This window comes from Oratosquilla oratoria, unplaced genomic scaffold, assembly GCF_046742065.1.
Source record: "Oratosquilla oratoria isolate Oo_2021 unplaced genomic scaffold, ASM4674206v1 SCAFFOLD78, whole genome shotgun sequence".
NCBI lineage: Eukaryota > Metazoa > Arthropoda > Malacostraca > Stomatopoda > Squillidae > Oratosquilla > Oratosquilla oratoria.
Genome location: NW_027467742.1, coordinates 251,819 through 274,335, shown reverse-complemented (window position 1 = coordinate 274,335; position 22,517 = coordinate 251,819). Strand labels below are relative to the sequence as shown.

Below are 22,517 nucleotides of genomic sequence, written 5' to 3'. Positions count from 1 at the left end.
AATAGAAAAAGGAACTTAACCCCAGAGCATTTAGAAAATTAAAAAAAAATGTTGAGTTAAAGAGAGAGAGAGAGAGAGAGAGAGAGAGAGAGAGAGAGAGAGAGAGAGAGAGAGAGAGAGAGAGAGAGAGAGAGAGAGAGAGAGAGAGAGAGAGAGAGAGAGAGACAGGTCGGACCTGTGTTAATTTTTGTTAAAATCAAAACTCACGTTGTGGCAACATCGCCATCATAAATCCGTCTGATTGGCTGCTGGGATCGGATGCTCATTGGAACAGCCAATCGGATGAGGTTCTGATGAAGATGTTGCCATCAAGTGAGGTTTATTATTGATTGATTATCTGGCAATATACCGTAAACCATGGAAATTTGGGACGACAAGAGAAAATGGGGAAAATACGAGAGAAGGAAAAAGATTGTGATAAAAGGGACGAAAAAGAGGAAAGAAAAAAGACAGAAACTAATAGGAGACGGGAGAAACAGGAAAGAATGATAAAAAAAAAGATAAAACAAAAAAATAAATAATGGTAATAATCAAAAGTAAAAAAAAAAAAACGCGGCGAAATGTTGTAAACAATATCAAAATTGACTAAAAAAAAAATCTTTGTTTTGGAAAAAGAGGCTTATAAGGAGTTCACGCTGTTGTTGTTGCTATTGTCATGGACTGCAATTCATCAGTGTTTCTATCCATATGAACAATCTCACGCGGATGTCGTGCGGTGTAAGGTGAGGGCAGATTGTGAAAATACTCGACAATGATACGGATGAGATAGGGAGGGAGGCAGAGAGGGAGGGAGGGAGGGAGTGAGGGAGGGAGAGAGGGAGGGAGAGAGGAGGGATAACGAAAGAGGGTTGTGCCAAAAGACTAGCAACCGAAAGCGACCGGTCGAGTCGCCCACTCTCCGTCATTTCTTCACAAGAGAGTCTCTCGAGCAGTCGTCCACGAGTTGGGTCGTCGTCGTCATCGCCGTCGTCGTCCTCATCGACTCCCTTCGCTCTCCCTCCAGTTCCAGGAACACCTCCTTTACCAAGACTCTCTCATGAGGACCTACCCGAAGAAGGCCTCCACGAAGTCGACGACCTGAAAAGCATTCACCTCCTCCTCCTCCTCCAACACCTCCTCTTCATCCTCCTCCTCCTCCTGGATCGCCGTAGACCATTCCCTCTTCGTCCAGGTCCTCGAACTCCTCCTGACGTAACCCCTGAGGAGGATCTCCTCGATCTCAAGATGAGGATCTGGTGTCTCTTGACAGGAGTCTTGTTGGGTGTCCTCGTCCTCCAACTCAGGGCACCAGAGGTCGATGGGCAGCTCTTCTCTGTCTTCGGTGAGTTCTTGACTTCGAGTAATTCTTCAGTCTACGAAGTTGTGAGAACGGAAGAAGGAGTCTTTGGGTGACCATTAGTTCCATCTTCATTTATCTTGTTATTCATCTTATCTATATTGTAGTTATCTATCGCATCTATTTATCTTATCATTTATCTCATTACTATGTCTCATTATTAATTGTCTTATTATTAATTGTCTCATCACTATCTTATAACTTTTCTTATATAATTTTTAAATTGTGTATTTACTCATAAACCGTACTCGTATTTATTTACGTACAAATTGTTGTTTCTACTGAGAATCTCTAGAATTCGGAAATCTCCAACATACGAAACTATCTTTTCTTCGAAAATATACGAAAATCTGAAATTAATACACGTATCGATTTTTGTCCGTGCGCCGTCAACGACACGACGTCGTGCTGTCAAATAGCCATGGGTGTCTATGGACCCTTTCACACGTGGTCGTAGTCGCGACGTATGAAAGCGTTCATAGACGCACATGGTTATGTGAGAACACGACGTCGTGTCATGGGCGGCGCACGGCGGAAAGTCGATGCGTGTGAAAGGAATATCTGAAACTCAAAAATCTCAAATTTTTGGAAAGATTTATTTGAACAAATGCATCAGGGTGTTAGAAAGAGCTTCTGGTATCTGGAACTCTTTATCTTTCGGAAAACCTTTTCTTCTTTCCGGAGAGAGAAATCTTCGTGACGGATAAAGAGAACTATCCGGATCCCATTCCGTTATATCCCATCCCCTTCCGTGCACCAATAGCGTTACCAGAAGCGTTCAGATCTCGCATTCGCTTAGTTATGGGTTCGAGTCCCACATTCCTCTCCGATTCCCAGCAATGACTGTTGGTTACCGGGTCCTCAAACAGTCCCCAAAAGCGCACATATACCTAGGTCAAACGTAACGGCTTCGGCCGCAGTCACTCAGCGTCTTATGGCGTAGAAGGGCCCCTGACCTTCACTAGTCTCTTTCTTTCGTTCTTCCTTTGGCGTCTTGGCCCCGAAGATCCTGCCTGTGGCAACTGGACGCTGATCGAGTGTCAGGTTCGAAAGAAGCTCTGTAAGGGCGTGGCGCAGCTCTTCGAGACCGGCGCGGGACCTGTCAAAAGCGCCTTCGACTGCGCAGATGCTCTTGGGATCCCTAAGATGAGGGTCATCGCTGTTATAGGTGGGTGCTCCTCACACACTCGTACTGCAGTACATTTTTTTTCTCTCGGTCATATTCATAGTTACGTTCAGCCATAGTCATAGAGTCAGTCATAGTCACAGTGAGTCAATGCTGTACTCATAGTCATTGTCATATTCACTCATATTCATTGTTGTGATCAGCCGTAGTCAGAGTCATGGTCATAATCACAGTGAATCATAGTCATACTCATAGTCATATTCAGTCATATTCATAGATATGGTCAGCCATAGTCATACAGTCATAGTCACAGTGAATCAATGCAACAGTCATACTCATAGTCACAGTTATATTCAGTCATATTCATAGTTATAGTTAGTCATAGAGAGTCACAGTGAGTCAGTGCAATAGTCATACTCATAGTCATATTCAGTCATATGCATAGTTATGGTCAGCTATACTCATAGTCATAGTCACAGTAAGTCAAAGCCATAGTAATAATCATAGTCTGAGTCATAGTCATAGTCACTGATAGTCGTATTTGCTCGTATCACTATCACTGTCACTCACTGTCAATCATTGTCACTGTCAGTCACTGTCATCAACATAGCTATTATCGTCACCGTCAACATCATCGTAATCATCACCGTTACGTCACATTTATCATCACTATCATTGTCATTATCATCCATCACGTCACGTCACAATCACCGTCACATCACACACACAATCATCCTCACCACCCTCACTAACACAAGAAAAAAAAAAATCAATGAATACATAAACAAACAAACAAGCAAACATATATAAATATGTAAACAAAATAAATAAATAGATAAACATATAGAAAAATAAAATTAAATAAATATATAAATAAATAAACAAACAAATAAATAAGTAAATAAATTAATTAATTGAATAATTAATTAATAGTTAATTGATTAATAAATAAAGAGTTGACCACATGCAAACAAACTCTTTTAACAAATTTAACACACCTCCTTTAACCTGACCTAACCTCATTGAGCGCCCGACGCGTCCGTTTTCTGTTGACCCCTAGGCGAAGCGTTCAAGTCAGGTCAACCGGAAACGATCATTGACCTCATGTTCGACGAAGTTCAAATCCAGACGGCGCTCAGACGATGCATCCTCAACGCCACGGGACTCGTGAGTATTGCCGTGAGAGTGAGAGTGAGAGTGAGAGTGAGAGTGAGAGGGTGCGTGCGTGCGTGTGAGTGTGTGTGTGAGTGTATGTGTGTTTGTGTATTTACCTAGTTGTATTATACGGGAAGAGAGCTATGCTCGTAGTGACCCGTCTTTGTGCATGCATGCATGCATGTTTGTGTGTGTGTGTGTGTGTGTGTGTGTGTGTGTGTGTGTGTGTGTGTGTGTGTGTGTGTGTGTGTGTGTGTGTGTGTGTGTGTAGATGGATGGATGAATGTGCGCATGTGCGTGGGTGCGGGTGTGTGTATGCTTGTGATGTATGTATCTATGTGTGTATGTATGGATGTATGTATGGATGTATGCAAGTGTGTATGTATGTATGTATGTATGTATGTATGTATGTATGTATGCATGTATGTACACGTGAATGCACGTGTGTGTATGTATGTACACTTGTATGTGCGTGTGTGTATGTATGCACAATATGTGTGTGTGCATTTATGTGCACGTGTATGTATGTATGTATGTACATGCATTTGTGCATGTGTACATACATGTATGTATGTGAAGTATGTATGCACACATGTACAACATTTGTCACTGCCCAGTATATATGTCTGTCCAATATATGTATGTATGTATGTATGTATGTATGTATGTATGTATGTATGCATGCATGTATGTATGTATATGTGTACCAGAACGTCTGTTCAATACACATGTATGTATACATATATGTATGTATCTACTTGTGTACGTATGTGTTTGTGTATGCATGTATGTACTATATGTATGTACAGTATCTATGTACAATACGCATGTATATATGTGTATATATATATATATATATATATATATATATATACATATATATATACATATATATATATATATATATATATACATATATATATATATGCAAGGTAACCACTTAAGAAAAAAAACAAACGGAGCAGAGCACTTTCGTATATTACATCTTCAGTGCAAATTGTAATTTGCACTGAAGATGTAATATACGAAAGCGCTCTGCTCCGTTTGTTTATTTTCTTAAGTGGTTACCTTGCATTTATAAAACACACGTTCCTAGTGTTCTTATTGCTTATATATAATTATAGATATATATATATATATATATATATATAGATAGATAGAGAGAGAGAGAGAGAGAGAGAGAGAGAGAGAGAGAGAGAGAGAGGGAGGGAGAGAGAGAGGGAGAGAGAGAGAGAGAGAGAGAGAGATGTAAACAGAGAAAGCTACCCAGTTACTTACATATGCCTCTTCTTCCTACTCTTTCTCCCCTTCTTCCTCCTCCTCCTCTTCCTCTTCCTCGACCTACCCCTCTTTCTCTTCCTCTTCCTTCCTCTTCCTCCTCCTCCTCCTCCTCTTTCTCTTCCTTTTCCTCACTCCTTCCTCCTCCTCCTCCTCCTCCTCCTATTTCTCCCCTTCCTCCTCCTCCTCCTCCTCCTCCCCTTCTTCCTCCTCCTGTTTCTCTTCCTTTTCCTCTTTCCTTCCTCCTCCTCCTCTTTCTCCCCCTTCCTCCTCCTCCTTTTCCTCCTCCTCTTTCTCTCCTTCCTCCTCCTCCTTTTCTTCCTCCTCCTTTTTCTCCCCTTTTTTCTCCTCCTCTTCCTCCTCCTCCCCTTCTTCCTCCTCCTGTTTCTCTTCCTTTTCCTCTATCCTTCCTTCTCATCCTGTTTCTCCCCCTTCCTCCTCCTCTTCTTCCTCCTCCTCCTCCTCTTCTTCCTCCTCCTCCTCCTCCTCCTCCTCCTCCTCCTCTTTCTCCCCTCCTCCTCCTCCTCCTCATCCTCTTTCTCCCCCTTCCTCCTCCTCCTCCTCCTCCTCCTCTTTCTCCCCCTTCCTCCTCCCCCTCCTCCTCCTCTTTCTCCCCTTCTTCCTCCTCCTCCCCTTCCTCCTCCTCCTCCTCTTTCTCCCCTTCCTCCTCCTCCTCCTCTTTCTCCCCCTTCCTCCTCCTCCTCCTCCTCCTCTTTCTCCCCCTTCCTCCTCCTCCTCCTCTTTCTCCCCCTTCCTCCTCCTCCTCCTCTTCCTCCTCCTCCTCCTCAGCTGGGCGAGGGAGGCGAAACCATCGACCGCCTGGCGATGGCGGCCAAGGCGCGCGTGACCCTGTACAAGGACCCCTCTATGGCCGCAGCCGTTGCCGCAGCGGCCAAGACCTGCCCGCATCCGGAGAACCTGAAGGTGGGTCCTTGTAGGAACGCCGAAATTAAGAGGTTGAAAAAAAAAAAAAAAAAAAAAAAAAAAAAAAAAAAAAAAAAAAAAAAAAAAAAAAAAAAAAAAAAAAAAAAATACCAGTAAAGGATAATATCAATAAAATAAATAAAGTCAAATAAAATAAAATAAGGTGAAAATAAATATATAGATATAGGAAAGTAAATGAATGAAATAGAAAATAAGTAAAATGAAATAAATTAAAATAAAATAAAGAAATGAACGACAAAAATAAAGACATGTGTTACTAAATTAAAATAAATGTAAATAAACAGATAAAGATAAATCAACGTAAACAATATTTGCCCACCTGAAATGAATCGCTAGTGACAGCGATATCATACAAATAATTTCCAACAGTCGCCCCGGGAATCGAACCGGGGCGCAGCTTTATACCAAACCGTCACCTGACCAATTGAGCCAGAGAAGCTTACTTTTGTGCATTTCATCATAAATACTAACTAAAACCACCACTGTTTACGCGATCTTTACTGCGCATACGCAAAAGATGTGCACGTAAATAGTTGTAATATTGATTATCATTAAAGTCAAATTGCTTAAAATAGCAAACATCTTTGGCAAATTTTTTTAACGTTTGAGATTTGGTGTCAATTGTTGAATTCCTCCCCACCCACTTTTTGTTGTTGTTGTTATGATAACGTAATGTTTTGTTATTTTTTATGATTTATTTATTTGTTTATTTTCATTTATCTGATTTTTTTCTCGAAATGACCCGTCTACTCATGAAAAAAACAAAAACTATGGCCTTCTTTCAAAATAAAATTGAATTTGAGTCCAGCTTACATAATGACCAGCCTATTTGCATAATGACCAGCCTATTTGCATAATGACCAGCCTATTTGCATAATGACCAGCCTATTTGCATAATAACCAGCCTATTTGCATAATGACCTTTTTTTTCAAAATGACAATAAATGTTCGTCCAATTTACAAAACGATCAAAATGATAATATTCTGAATTGGGTCTCACAAATGGGTAAATTGGTTGTAAGTACAAACGTAGTAACAATCAACCAGTACTTATTAAGTTAACTGAGTTCGTAATTCAACTTGATGAAGACAATTGACTTAACAATCATAAACTAGTAGACGCTCCTAACAAAAATACAAAAACAGTATGTAGCATTGATTACCTTGAACAAGGCAGTTCTGTCTCCTTGTTCACTTCCACGTTGAACATCATGGATCACGTTGAACAGATCTTCAGCAAATATAATTTTTTAAATCAGTTACAGCTTACAGGTTCTCGTATCTTCTTTACATACAATTTTCTTTATGTATTATCACTTAATTGTTAAAATTGACTCAATATAAAATGTGTTCATATCCACTTCTAGTCTTTCTTCGAAACGAAATTTAGAAGTTTTACAAAAAACAATTCTTTCTTTTGCCCAGTGTTTATGTTTTGAAAGTGTTAATCACATCAAGTAAGTTATATTTCGTGAATATTTCCGTCCTTTCCCAACCGTCTCAACTAATACATTGGTTAGAACCACACCAATTACGTCCCTTTACCACTGTGTACACACACACACACACGCGCACACACACACACACACACACACACACACACACACACACACACACACACACACACACACACACACACACACACACACACACACACACACACACACACACACACACACACACACACACACACACACACACAAACGCACATGTGTGTACGCGTGAGTTCACACTCATGTTTAGATCAAAGCTTTGATGTGTAAACTAGTCAAAGCATGAAAAATCTAGCTATTCCACTCTATAAACTAACGAAACATTTATTTTCATAAAAAAACGCCATGATTTTAGTAATTGTATCAATAGGTTGGTCATGAAAAATATTCGTTTTAGTAATTTTGCAAAACTTTTTATTTTTTTACTGAAATAGTTCAGTTCCGGCTGTTTTGTAAATATACTGAGCACTTGGTAAATCTACATAAAATAATGATAATGATGATAATAATAATAAACTCAAAACTAAACTGAATAATAATTAGCAACAATAAGTATAATGATATAGGCCGTAACAAAACTTAAAAGGATTACAAAGGATTACAAAGAAAGAGACCTTTGGGCCCATAACTAGGTCGGATGCGAAAAATTATAATAATGATAATACATAAATAAAAATATACAGACAGATGATAGTAAATAAATAAATAACTAAATAAATAGGTAAATTTAAATTATAAACAAACAGGTTAAACAGTAAATAATACTAAATGGACACATCAATAATAGTAAAATAAATAGCAATAAACAAATAAACAATTAATAACAAACAAATAATTAAATAATAAAAAGTAAATTGCTGGCATTACAGCATCTTGCTTAAGAATTTATTTAAATGAATCTTAAAGCTTCGAACTGAACTACATTGCACTGCCTCTGCTGGAAGTTTATTCCATTCACTAACTACACAATTGGCGAAATTGTTTCTACCCACTTCCAAATTAAGTCTACTTACTGACATTTTGAGACCATTGTTTCCATGCTACATATACCGTTACTGCCTTTCCCTTCCATTCAGTATTCGGAAATGGTGTCTTGTCTGAAGACGGCTTGTATGCACGGCGCCACAATTGATCCGGAAGATCCTTTTGGCACCAAGAAGAAATGCAAGAACAAGAAGGACAAGAAATGCAAGAAGAAGAGGCACTGAATCCAGGGACATCAACAACAGCGTTTTTTTTTTTTTTTTTTTGTAAGAACAAGAAGAACAATAAATGGAAGCATAAGAATAAGAATAAGAAGAAGAAGAAGAAGAAGAAGAAGAGGTAGAAGAAGAAGAAGAAGAGGTAGAAGAAGAAGAAGAAGAAGAAGAAGAAGAAGCAGCACCGACTCCAAGGGACCCAGAAAGACTTCAAAAACAGCGCTATTTTTTTTCTATTGTTATACAACTGTATTCTACCATTGTATAATGTATTTACTGCTGTAGTCTCACCCATCTACTGTATTTTACCATTGCATAATGTATTTCCTGCTGTAGTCATAACTTTATCCTGTTGTAGTACTTGCTAACTGTTGCTGCAATATTATACAAGCCTTGCTAAGTGTCTTATTGACTCAGTACTTTATTGTAGTTTCTGAATCAAGTCAAATAGAACCAAAGAAGCCAAATTCATTGTACCATTTTACTGTTCCTTTTGTATTTCCTAGTTTCAATAAACTAAAAAAAAAAGTTAACTATACTTTCAACACCCACGTCCTTCTATAGAACTATAGTCGTAATAAGTTATTCATAAGTTCCGTAGTGATGTTATATTAGTTATGGGTGTGTATAATACATTATTCTGTGCTTTAGACACTCACAAGGTGAGGAGCCTACGCCATGAGGCACTGAATAGCTGTGACTGAACACGTCAGCCTTGCCTCATACTCTTGGACTGTTGGGACAGAGTGCGGGGCTCGAACCCACAACTAAGGGGATACGAGACCAGCACGCTACCGATGACGCCATTTAACGAGTCCCTGAGTGAGATTTGAATTTATAATGTCGTTATTCTGGGTTTTAGTTTACCAGCCCTGGATTGAATAGGCAGAGCTGGGCGCGTTACCGGCAGACAGGTAGTGCGTTACCGAAAAATCTGGGGTGCATTTCCGTCAATGCGTTACCGATTTTAATTTCCTTAGACCGGTCCGCGTTACTGCGTATGTGTATATGTATATACACATACGCAGTTATGTATACGCAGATTTTTCGGTAACGCACTACCTGTCCGGGGGGTAACGCGCCCAGGTCTGCAAACAGGGGCGGAGAGGGTGGTGGAAGGGAGTAAAATGTGTATTCACTTGGTCTTTGAATCACGTGTTGGACTCGTGATCGACAGCTATTTCCCTCCTGGAAGAGAGCTCAGAGCTCGTAGGTCCGATCTATGGGTAATGCTATGACCTTGCACACACACACACACCCAACTCCCCGCCCACGAGAGTCAGAGTAACGACCCGAAGCGCAGCGGTACCGAAATAAGTTCGGCCCTGGGCAGGATTCGAACCAAGAACTGCGGGCCACTATGGTGGCAGTTCAGCGCTCTACCAACTACGCCACCGAGTCGTGTGTGGGAATAGGTACGTGCCTCTGACTTGGCTACCTCGCTTATAAGGGGGAAAATCTCTTGGTATATAGACAAATAGTTTACCAGAGCTTTGTGGCCAATTTTGCATCAAATAATTGTAGTTTTCCGTTGTTGTACAGGGTGTCCATAAAGTCTGCACACATAGGTAAAAACTTAAAACACTTTATTTTTAATCTATATTTTATTCAAATAATTCAATATGTTTTCCATCATTTGCAATGGAAATATTAATGCGTTTTACGAAATTTTCATGAACTTGATGCAATAAAATTTCGTTACCCTCAATTTTGTCACATTCGTTCCTAAATCGCGGAGTCAATTGCATTAAGTCTGGTTTTTTTTTTTTTTTTTTTTTTTTTTTTTTTTTTTTTAGTACACTTTCTCCTTTAGCACACTCCAGAAAAAGACATAAAAAATATATGAATTTCACTATAAATAAAAAATATCCAATTATTCTATGTGTCCAGACTTTATGGACGCCGTGTATTTTGTAATTTCTTCTTTAGTGACGTCATGTAGTTTCTGTTGTAGTGTCTTGTTATTCACACACACATCAAACGTCGAGACTGTACAAATTCATACCAGGCTTAATGACCTTATAGGTCGATAGCCTAAAAAAAATAATAAAAGATAATTGTTATTCTTGTTGTATTACAAAAGATTACAAAGGAAGAACATGCCGACAGAGGTCCTTTTGGTCCATAACTATTTCGCATATGGAAAGAAAATAAATGAATAAATAAAAAAGTAGATAAATAAAATAAAATAGATAATGACAAATGAACAAACAGAAAAATAGCAATAGTTATATAATTTATAATAAACAATAGATAAACAAACAATAACAAACAAACAGATAAACAGTAATAAATAGATAAATAGTAATAAATAGATAAATGAAAATAAATAAGATAAAATAAAATAAATGGCGGGCATTACAGCACACTGGTTATGTGTCTATTTAAATGAATTTTTAAGTTTAACAAATAATCCCTTTGCGTTAGGGGGAGAGGGCAAGTGGGGAAGGGGGAGGGGGAGAGGAAAGCGTGGGGAGAGGGAAGAGGAGGAAGTGGGAGAGGAGGGAGAGGGGAGAGAGGGATGGGGAAATGGGAAAGAAAGGAGTGGAGAAGGGGAGAGGGAAAGAGGGAGAGGAAGGGGGAGGGGGCGAGGAAGGAGTGGGGAGGGGGAGAGGGGGGAAGGGGAGAGGGAGTGGGGAGAAGGGTATGGAGAGATGGGAGAGGAGGGAGTGGGAGGGAGGAGGGGAGGAGGAGGGGGAGGAGGGGGAGGGAGAGAGGGAGGGGGAGGGGGGGGGGGGAAAGGAGAGGGGGGGGTTAAGGGGGGGAGGGGGGAAGGGGGAGGGGGAGGGTGGGGAAGGGGGGGAGGGGGAGGGGGAGGTGGAAAGGGGGGGGGAGGGGGGGGGGAAGGGGGGGGGAGGGAAGGGGGGGGATCGGGGTGGAGGAAGGGAAAGGGAAGGGGAGGGGGGGGAGGGGGGGGGGGGGAGGAAGTGGGGGAGGGGGGGGGGGGAGGGGGGAGGGGGGGGGGGAATGGGAGGGGTGGGGGGTGGGGGGGAGGGGGGGGGGAGGGGGAGGGGGGGAGGGGGAGGGGGGGGGAGGGGGGGGGGGGGGGGAAGGGGGGGGGGAGGGGGGGAGGGGGAAGAGGGGGAGGGAGGGGGGAAAGGGGGGAGAGGGGGAGGGAGGGGAAGGAGAGGGGAGGGGAGGGGAAGGGGGAAGGGGAAGGGGGGAGAGGAAAAAGGAGGAGAGTGAGGGGGAGGGGGAATAGGGGAAGGGGAGAGGTAAGGGGAGAGGGGCAAGGGGGAAGGTGGGGGGGAGGGGGAGAGAAGAGGAGGAAGTAGGGAGAAAAAGGGAGAGAGGGGAAAGATGGGAAAGGGGGGAAGGAGAGGAAGGAGATGGAAGACAAGAGGTGAGGGGAGAGGAGGAAGGGGAAAGAGGAGGGGGAGAGGGGAAGGGGAGAGGGGCAGGGGGAGGGAAGTGGAGGGAAGGGGAGAGGGGAGAGGGGGAAAGGGAGAGGGGGAAAGGGGAGGGGGAGAGGAGAGAAAGGGGAGGTTAGAGAGGGAAGAAAGGAGAGAGGAAAGGAGAAGGGAGAGGGGGAAAGGGGAGGGGGAGAGGGGAAGGGGAGGTTAGAGGGGGAAGGAGGAGTGGGAAGGGGTAGAGGGGGGAAGTGGGAAGGGAAAAGGAGGGAAGATGTGAGGGGGAGAGGGGGAAAGGGGGGAATTGGGGAGGGAAGGTGAGAGGGGGAAGGGGGAGAGAGGGGAAAGGGGGAGGGGGAAGTGGGGAAGGAAGAGTAGTGAAGGTGAGAGGGGGAAGGGGGAAGGGGGAGAGGGGAGGGGCAAGGGGAAGGTGGGAGGGGGAGAGGAGAGAAGGGTAGGTTGGGGGGGGGAGGGGGGAGAGGGGAAAGGGGGAGAGGGGGAAAAAGTGGGGGAGGGAGTGGGAAAGGGTAAAGAAGGAAGGGGAAAGGGGGAGGGGGGAGAGGGGGAGGGGGAGGGGAGAGAGAGAAGGGAGAGAGAAAGAGGGGGAAGGGAGAGGGGGAGAGAAGGCGGGTTTCCATTTATCCGCGTTGGTTGGCATGACAAGACTTATTGTGTCGTGACAACATTTATTGTGACTCTTTGTGACAGAAAGAATAAAGATAATAAAGAACGCCGCAGTTTACCATTTTGTTGATTAATGTTTATCTATTTATTTACTTATTTATTTGTGTATTTGAGCTTTTGTTTATTTGTTTATCTATTCTAAGTTGAGCTTTTTCGTTTACGTCGAGAAGCATAGGATTGGTTGAAACTGTCACCTTTGCCTTACGTGTTTGGGGAGCCAGGGCAAGTGGCCATCACAAAGGACTGCTGGAGGAGCTCCTTGAGGGGCGCCTGTAGTACCTCCTCCTTCCTCCAGCAGGAAGGACCTCCGTCAGCCTCTCACTCGAGGACGATGAGGTCTGAGGTCTGTATTCAAGGAGGACGTCGGGATGGGGGTGGTGCCCAAGTATGAGCCTAGGACCTTCGAACTCAAAAAATAGATAAATAAATAAACAAATAAATAAATAAATAAATAAATAGATAAATAAATAAATAAATAAATAAATAAATAAATAAATAAAAATAGAATAAAATCTTTGAACTAAAAAAAAAATCGAACTAAAAAAAAAAGATCTTCGAATAAAAAAAGAGGATCTTCGAACTAAAAAAAAAAAAAAAAAATCTTCGAACTAGAAAAAAAAAAAATCGAACTTAAAAAAATGGGCGTGGTACACACGCGTGAGCTCAGGATCTTCGAACTCAAAAAAAAAAAAAAAAAAAAAAAAAAAAAAAAAAAAAAACCGGACTAGTCGATGATACATCTCCAATGGACGTCACGCTCCATGTGACACTGTCGGCACCGACGACGGCGTCTGCCCCACAGGTGAATACGTGTCACCTGACACGGCCGTGCTGGACACCTTCAGGCCGGAGATGATCTTGTGACGGGTGATCAGGTGATGTGAGTGGTGTGATCTGTTGATTTTTTTTTTTTTTTTTTTTTTTTTTTTACTAAAATTTCGAAAAGATAAATGGTGCGTGACGTAACGTGAGTAAGATATTTCTTTTTCTTTTCCTTTTTTTAGACAAAATTTCGATACCAGTGATTCTGGATTTGACTTTATCTGTTTTTATTTTCATTATTTATTATTTTTATCCAGGCGTAGCCAACAGAGACCTTGCTATCTATTTTAGATATTGACTTGCGAAATAATTAAACAGATTTAAAAATTTGTATCTAATGTCCCTATCGCAGAAGGGATGAGGGAAGAATATTTCATATTTTGTCGATTCTAACGGTAAGATGTTCAGGGCTTCTTTGAACTTTTTTATTGTTTTGTCACTTTTGTGCTAGAATTGCCCTCCCCCCCCCCGTGGGCATATGCCCCCCGCCCCCCATGTGGGGGTTCTGGGAGCTAAGAAAAGAGGGAGGAAAGAAGGGATGGTGAATGAAAGTGGAGTGGGTGGGGTGGAAAGGGTGGGAGTGGATTTATGTCTTTTGACTTTGGCTACCTCCCTTGCAAGGGGAAAAAAAGCCCTTGGTACATATATATATATATATATATATATATATATATATATATATATATATATATATATTTATATATATATATATATATATATATATATATATATATATATATATATGTATATACAGTATGTATTACTATATTTTTTTCGAGGGAAAGAAATGGGTGGGGAATAGGATCATGCCTTGGCTACAGAGCTGGGCAGTTACCGCCGGACAGGTACTGAGTTACCGAAAAATCTGGGGGTACATTTCCGTCAGTGCTTATTTTATGTATATATATATATATATATATGTATATTTATATATATATACATATATATATTTATATATATATATATATAATGTATATACAATGCGTATATGTATACATACCGATATATATAGATTTTTCGGTAATGCACTACTCATCTGGCGGTAACGCGCCCAGCTCTGTTGGGTGGATATCTCCGTTATTGGAAGTAAGAATTCTTTTGGTATCTCGATAGATAATAATCAAGGCCTTTCTGTATCACAATGCAAATATTTTCTTTTGGTTAATGCCATGCCTCAATCTTGTGTGAGGACCAAGTGCCAGCCTAAAAGGTTGCATCACTTATAAGGAATGGGAAAGTGGAAGATTTGTTTACACAAACCATCATTTGGACAGCACTGTGTGCATGACCTGTTATTAATGTATATTGGTGATATGATATTATGGTACAACCAGGGCTGGGGAGTCGGAACACAAAACCTCCGACTCCGACTCCGACTCCGACTCCTCTATTTTTGGCACAACCGACTCCGACTCCGACTCCTCTTCATGTAATTAACTGATTATGACCTACATATTTTATAAATCCTATGCAACACACATGCGCTCCAATCTTGAGTAGACTTGTATCATTATAACTGGTTTATATCAAAGAATAAATATATATTTTATAGTGTGGCTTTCCTATGTTTGACCTCTTTATTAATATTTTATAACTGAAGTAGAGACAAAATTTTTGAAAGGATATTGAAGAAAATTCAGTAAAAAAAAGATTCTATAATGTAAGACATTTGGCATATATATCTTTGCAAATAAGTGACAAGTACATTTATAAAACAAAGATACTGTTTTTTATAACAAAAGTTGAAATATAACCTTTGTAAATATATAATGTAAGATTTTTTTTACATAGTTTTGCAAATACAAAAAAAAACTTTATAAAAGAAGTTTAGGCAAATTTCTTGAAAGGAAACAGTAAATATAGAGAAAATATACCTTATTGATACGAGTACGGTACAAGGTTGAGTGTTACGGCTGAACATGTATGATACTGAAAGGTATATGTATCATACATACTTTTAGGGTATCATTATACTACATATGTTTTCATACCTTCTTTTGTCTTAATGTACTGAAATTACTGACACAAGTACCTCTTGGTTTAACTACATACTGGTACTGCTATACGATTATTGCGATGGACATTACTCTGGTTCTGGAACCGATCTTATCGATACGAGTACAAAACAAGATACAGCTGAACTTGTTTGAAACGTGAAACTTTTTTTTTCAATTTTAAATATCCTTATTTTAATAATTCAATGTTAAAAAGTATAGAGGGGAAAAAGAAGGGGAAAGGAGTGAAGAGATAGTATTATTGCGTTAGTCTACAGCAGCGGGAGAAACTACCAAACTGATGGAGTGATGGAAACGATGCATATGGAACTTGACAGGAATATTACAGCTCCCGTGACTGTGTGTCAACAGGTGAAAAATGAAGGTGTTTAATTTATTCAAGTAATAATTTGGATGTTTATCGGTCTATGTATAAATTTGAAAGCCAGCGTTGCACAAGGACGTATTGGGGGTTTAATGGAATGACCACGAAGGTAAGACGATGAGATTTATTACATTTTATTCTTATTGTACCTCATGCAGGTCCCTTCACCAAAAACAGTTTTCACTTCACAGGTGCTCAACTATGGAACTCACTACCTGTGTCCATTAAGAAGACAAATAGCAAGGTTACCTTCAAGAAAAAAGTCAAGGGTTACTATATGTCTCAGCTATGGACAGAGAACAGCCTTGATTTTGTGTACTACTAGCTTAGTGAGGGATACCTGATTCCATGAGTAATACCATCCATATCTGCGTTCACTCATAACTGTTTCTGACCTCCCCTCCCCCCTTTTTTTCAGAAGTTTAGTTCAGCATAACAATGATTGATGTTTACAAATTGGTTTCCACCTTTGTTTTGCCAGTCAGAATATGGCATATGTCTCAGGTAGGTTCCGAGAACAGTTATGATCTGACCTTTTTCCTCATTCTCCTTGTTGTTTTACTCATTCGAGTACTGGTCCCCTGTACCCTACCTCTGGTGCTTCAGGTTATAATGTACTACTCCTTGGTGCTCAGGTAAAATGTTAGATTGAATTAATAGGTGACCCTAGCTGCAGTGTAGGATTCGCTATAACTACATGTTGTTACAGATGCAGAATATTGTAGTATATCATTAATGGTCCTACTCTGATATAGTACTCACTCATACATGTTGATACAGATGTAGAAAAATGCAGTATATTATTAATGGTACTACTCCGATATAGTACTCACTCATACTGTTTTGTTACAGTTTAACATTAATTTGTTGTTCCTTTGCTTAATGCAATGTTCCTTTTGGATGGTGCTCAAATATTTGGACTCAATGTTCCTATGTGTACAAACATTTCAGTAATATTAGCAAAACTATAACAATGTTTATGTGTCATATGTGTACTGACTGGTATTACTCATGAGTGTCTCTGGTCCCCTCAACCCCCTATGTATGTTGTCCGTGTGACTTAATGTAGAATAATAACCTGATGAGGACCACAATGGAAATAAGCGTTCATGCTTTTTGTGTTATCCTCGGCAATTTACATTTATTATTTCGAACTATGTGTTCTTGTCATTATTTGCACTTCATGTACCGGTACATTGATTTATTGCCAAATAAAGTCTATCTATCTATCTATAGAATTATTTTTTTATATAATCTACTTATAAGGAGTGTGCACTGCATAACTCTACAGACTAAACAAAGGCCTTATAAAATGTAAATTTAACTGGAGTCGGAGTCGGTATATTTTTACCGACTCCGACTCCAGTGACACCGTAAATGTTTCCGACTCCACGACTCTGACTCCGACTCCCCAGCACTGGGTACAACATCACAAACTCCCCCCTATCAGAAGGCTAGGATGATGCCCCTCACAGAGGACTTTGTAGTGTGGAATTTAAGTTCAACTTTGCTGGTGGCAGGATTCGAACAGCCATTCCCTCAACCTTCGCCACAAGTAACGACGCCCTAACCCGCTCAGCCAGCGAGCTTCTGTAACTTAGTAACATGTTTATGTACCAAAAGGTCTTTTCCCCCTTATAAGGGGCTTGGCCAATTCAAAGCAGACACCCACTCTTCACCCATTTGCTGTCCCTTCCATCTTAGCTCCTCCTGGATGAAGGGTGATCCATGCCCCTGCATCGGTTACTCAATTTAGAGCAGTGTTTCCCTTCCTGGGCTGATGGAATCATTATCCAGGTTGCTAGGAAGTGATGCACACAAAAATCACATTGACATATGTATCAATGATTACCCAGTCATGCATATTTGACCTTTTCCATGCTATTTTATTTTTCTAGGGTGTCCTTATTTCTTCTACAAACAATATGGTCAATTTGTTTCAGTTCTAAGGAATCAAGAAAATAAATCATTAAGCAGTACACCACTTTCTTTTATACTCCTAATAACAAGATAGGGGTGCTGGACTGCTTAGACATGACAACAGAGGGTGCTATGGTTGGAAAAGGCTGGTTTAGAGGCAATCCAACAAGAAGCAGCACTTTAACAATATGACCCAACAAATGAGGTGGGGAACTACAGTAAGGTTGCTGTAATGATTATTATTCATATGTATCTTATATTATTTGTTTTCATTTTGTTATCATTTGTCTGTTTGATTCTCATTTATTATTAATTATATGTTAATTTATTACTATTTACTATTTACCTGTTTATTATTTAACTATACCTATGCATCTATTTCTGTATTTTATTTGATATTTCCATTATTATAGTTTTTATTTATTTATTCATCATTATTATGTTTTTATTTTTCGCATCCGACCTAGATATGGACCAAAAGGTCTCTTGTCGGCATGCTCCACCTTTGTAATCCTTTGTCTATATGTGGCCAAAGTCATATACATTTGTATATATACATATAAGATGATTTATTTTAACATTCACCAACTACCCCCTATTAGGAGGCTAGGAAGGTGCCCCTTACAGTGGACTTTAACGAACCATGCCCATGGTTCAACTCACCCTGAGCAGGATTTGAATCGTCATCACCTTGACCTCCGCTGCAAGTGACAACGCCCTAACCTGCTCGGCCAGTGAGTATATATACAAGTACAGAAAAAGAGACAAGTATATATACTCAGAAGGCAAGGTAGATCTAAGTATATATACTTGTCTCTTTTTCTGTACTTGTACCTTGAAAATGTCTGACTAGACAAAAGTGCTCGGTCTCATTTCTGTTATTTTCTGAGTGGTTTTTCTGCATTCTAGAATCATGCATTCAAGTGATTTCTTCTGCATATATATATATATACATACATACACACACACACATATATATATATATACATACACACATAGATATATATATATATGTATATATATACACACACATACATACATATATATATATATACCGTATTTTCCGGCTTAAAATGCGCATCGGGTTATAATGCGCACCCATGCACTTCGTTATCTCGGTACACAGATAGCGCGCACCGACGTATAACGCGCATGCCCGATTGCATTTGTCTATAACGCAGTTTTACCTCGGTATTTATATCGTGTGAACGAGATTACATGGAGAAGTATTTTTCATTGGCTAGAGCCACCACTGGGAAATCTATTGATTTGTCACTAAATTAAGTGTCAGTTTAGGCATCAATGAGGACACAACTAAGACAAAGTCGGAACTACATGTACCGGTATATGACTCATGTTGTGCGTTGGTCCCTTATTACTTTGTAGCTTAAATAGTTTGGAAATATGATCTAAAAAAGTTTATTGAAAGTAAAATATACAGAAAAATTTCGGGATTTTTACAGAAAATGTTCATTTTATATCTTGAGGAAATAATTCGTCTTTACCATTTTTTTTTTATTTAATACTGAAACAAACTACAGACTGTTTCATTTTAGCTTTGAACCTGCAATGACAGTGGTGAAATAGGACAGTCTCTCATCGAGGTGACGTTTAGTTAATATAACTCCCGAAAGAGGGTGTTGTAGTCAGGTGTTTGACACGATTTTATGAACGGCCGCAACAGAATTTGTACCATACCTAAAGTGAAGCAACAAAGCCAACATAAAAATTCAAACTAAGATGCTGTGAACATGGGCAAATATCATGAATATTGATCATGTTTCATGGTGTTTAGGCCTATTTAAACATGAAAAATAAGATTCGATAGATACCTACCTATACCAAATATTTATATACGGTAGCCCATGCTGGCGTATTCTTTCATGTCACCATGGCTGTTCTTCTTGTTCTCACGGAATGTCACGGAGAAGTGTGCCTCCCGACTTTGTGACGGCCAACATCGTCACGTTGTTGTGAAAAAAAATTACACACACAGCCGCAGAATTTTTATCGTAGGCCGTAGATAATGCGCACCACCGGATAATGCGCACTCCCCATTCTTAGGCCCTTCCAACGGGAAAAAGTCGCGCACTATACGCCGGAAAATACGGTATATACATACATATATGTATATACACCATATGAGAAACCACCCATGGTGTGTACTCATAATTACATTGGATTGGATCATATCAGGTCACACTGTTACGGGCAGATGTGTGCTCGGGTCACAGTGCGTCCTTTCTGATGACAGGTGGTCAGTTGTATCATTTGGTTTGTCAACATGTACTGCTTATGTGGCAATTAAAAAAAACAAAAAACAAAAAAAAACACACACACACACACACACATCCCTTTGGGCTGATTCCATTTCTCATCTATTCACAGCTACTGTGCATTCACACTTACCTCTTGCCCTCTCCCTTCCTTGCTTGGCAGACATTCATCTTGCACCAAAAGCCCCTTTCACCCCATCAAAACACATTGTTCTTGATCTTCCACTAAAGTCAGGGGATTAATAATAACTCACATTTTCACCTCCATGTTTTTATTAAAACTACAAATGCATAAAACGAAACGAATTCATATACCTTGAGAATGCCGCACCTATTCCTATACATAGAAGCAAATTATATCTTGCTAGAAAGAATCACAATTCAGCACCAAATCAGAAAACCCAAATCAACTGGTCCATTAGTCTTGAAAAACCATATAGCCTTCATTTTGTATTTCGGCCTGGCTAATAGAGGATTACGACATTCATTAAGAGGCAGTCCTTGTTCTGAAGATGTTGAAACAATTTCCACTCAATCCTTCAACCCTGTGAAACATTCTACAACTTCTACTGTGGGTGATAAAATTCCAGGGTGGTTCTTGTGCTTAACAGAATTACATATACCAAAGACCTTCACCCCCTTACAAGTGAAGTAGCCAAAAAACAAAGGCATAAAATCCACTCCCAATCATTCCATCCCCACATAGTCCCCTCCCTCTTCCATAGTCCCCAGCCAAAAAATTCTTGGCTTAAGAGTAAAGAATCAAAGAAAACATGAATAATCATTATTTGAACAATACGAATCTTCAACTTTGAGGCCAGAATTTCTTTAAGGTTGTGGAAAAAAATTTTCATCACTTGTTTATATGAAAATATATTCATGCTTTATGTTATCTATTCCTCTATGGCAGGACTCTCGGGCCACCCCGTATGAATCATCTATCAGCTATCGCAGAGCTCCAGGTCTATAGTGTCGCTCCTCAAGAAGCTTCCTCCTTTCTACGCAGTCTGTAATCCACTGACTATCCACAACATGTCTTCTTCCGAAGCTAGAGGCACTTGGCCCATTACTGAAATAGAAAAGCAAACAACTGTCAATCAATCAATCCATTGTCCTTGACCTCTCTTGCAGAAGACCCATTTGTAGGAATCCGTCTTTGGTCCCAGTTTAAGCCCCAGTCACGCCAAGCTTATGACCCGTTTCCAACCACCTTCGATCAAAAATCAAGCGATAAGTCGGCGACACAAAACCTATGCAAGGAACTGAAATGGAAGAGGTTAATGTGGTTGATAAGATGAAAATCTATGTACTGGGGACTATTCAGTGTGTGTTGTAATATATCTATCTATCGATCTATTTATCTATCTTATTACTGACCACCTTTGACCAAAAATCAAGCGATCAGTCGGCGACACAAAACCTATGCAAGGAACTAAAATGGAAGAAGTTAATGTGGTTGATAAGATGAAAATCTATGTACTGGTGACTATTCAGTGCGTGTCGTAATATATCTATCTATTTATCTATCTTATTATCGACTACCAGTGACTTCCAAAGACTACCTGGAACTGGCCGGCAACCATCTGGTCGGTGGTGGTCGGAAACAGGTCGTAAGCTTGGTGTGACTGGGCCCTTACATATTCATAAATACGGTGGTGAAGAGCCTGTGCTATGAGGTGCAAATCTGCAACCGGCACCATCACCTTTGCCCTATGTGCTACTCAGTTCACTGCTGGGAATCAGCGAGAAGTAAAAGACTCAAACCTGCAACTAGGAAGGTGCGAGACCAGCACACTTTCGGCTGCGCCACCAGCACACTTTTATAAGATGAACAAGAAATAATACACACAAAAATGGCTACTGAAAAAAGTGTATTAGAAAAAGATGACCTTACAGCCTGTAGACATTAAGAGAGGATTAAACTCACCTATCATTGAGAATGACATGAGTGACACCGCTGTTTAGAGTAGGACTGATTCTAGCGCCATAAAGTCGTAACCACAAGTTTCCCACACTTGGATGACTGTTTACTTCGTCTGTATACTGATAAAGAAGAAAAGTATTAGTTACTGTATAAGGGTGGCCAATAAAACACTGAATATAAATAAATTAATAATTGTAAAGCACTACATATACAAGCATGCATTCGCCTAGGAGGCAGAACCAAGACTGACTAGTGTAGGCCTTATGGTCTCTTGCAGTCTCCTTCATTCTTATGTTCTTTTGTAACCCACACCAAGCCAAGGTTGGTGGGAAGGATACTCTAATGAGCGAGCATAATGGATGGTTCTTATTACATATGTACAATATACAATAATAAATATACAATGACAATGGCAAAATCAATATACAATAACATCCACGATAACTACGCAACTGAACATAATACCTGTACTATGTTGTACGTAATTACATGCATCATACCATTACATTTTATACAGTAAAAATGCATTTACACGAACAAAATGTACATTAATCCCTTCAGTATCTGAATTAATTCAGCCACTAAGTGTTCAGATTTGGAGAGTACTCGTATATGCGAGCTAAAAATGCC

At 40.1% G+C, this 22,517-nt stretch overlaps 2 protein-coding genes across 3 annotated transcripts in view; one reads left to right on the top strand and one right to left on the bottom strand.

Annotated features, from left to right (window-relative positions):
* Window positions 1-874: 874 nt before the first annotated feature.
* LOC143024002 (uncharacterized) lies at window positions 875-8,932 on the top strand. Its single transcript, XM_076182692.1, has 5 exons — window positions 875-1,321; window positions 2,343-2,504; window positions 3,523-3,629; window positions 5,685-5,819; window positions 8,410-8,932. Exons 1-5 carry the CDS (start codon window positions 1,225-1,227, stop codon window positions 8,539-8,541), a joined length of 633 nt encoding a protein of 210 aa, XP_076038807.1. The 5' UTR covers window positions 875-1,224; the 3' UTR covers window positions 8,542-8,932.
* Window positions 8,933-20,224: 11,292 nt separating this feature from the next.
* Window positions 20,225-22,517, bottom strand: part of LOC143023993 (DNA ligase 4-like) — a 28,197-nt gene continuing 25,904 nt past the window's right edge. For both annotated transcript variants that reach the window (XM_076182680.1, XM_076182679.1), the window contains exons 17-18: window positions 21,891-22,006; window positions 20,225-21,032 (exon numbers count right to left, since the gene is read on the bottom strand). In XM_076182680.1, coding sequence (XP_076038795.1) covers window positions 20,909-21,032; window positions 21,891-22,006 — 240 coding nt within the window. In that variant the 3' untranslated portion in view covers window positions 20,225-20,908. The remainder of the gene's footprint in view (window positions 21,033-21,890; window positions 22,007-22,517) is intronic.

Excerpts from the sequence above, each read along its gene's own strand:
- LOC143024002 (XM_076182692.1), top strand. The coding sequence starts at position 1,225 with ATGAGGATCTGGTGTCTCTTGACAGGAGTCTTGTTGGGTGTCCTCGTC. Across the intron at positions 1,322-2,342 it reads GCAGCTCTTCTCTGTCTTCG|ATCCTGCCTGTGGCAACTGG; the intron begins GTGAGTTCTTGA and ends TTGGCCCCGAAG. Across the intron at positions 2,505-3,522 it reads GAGGGTCATCGCTGTTATAG|GCGAAGCGTTCAAGTCAGGT; the intron begins GTGGGTGCTCCT and ends GTTGACCCCTAG.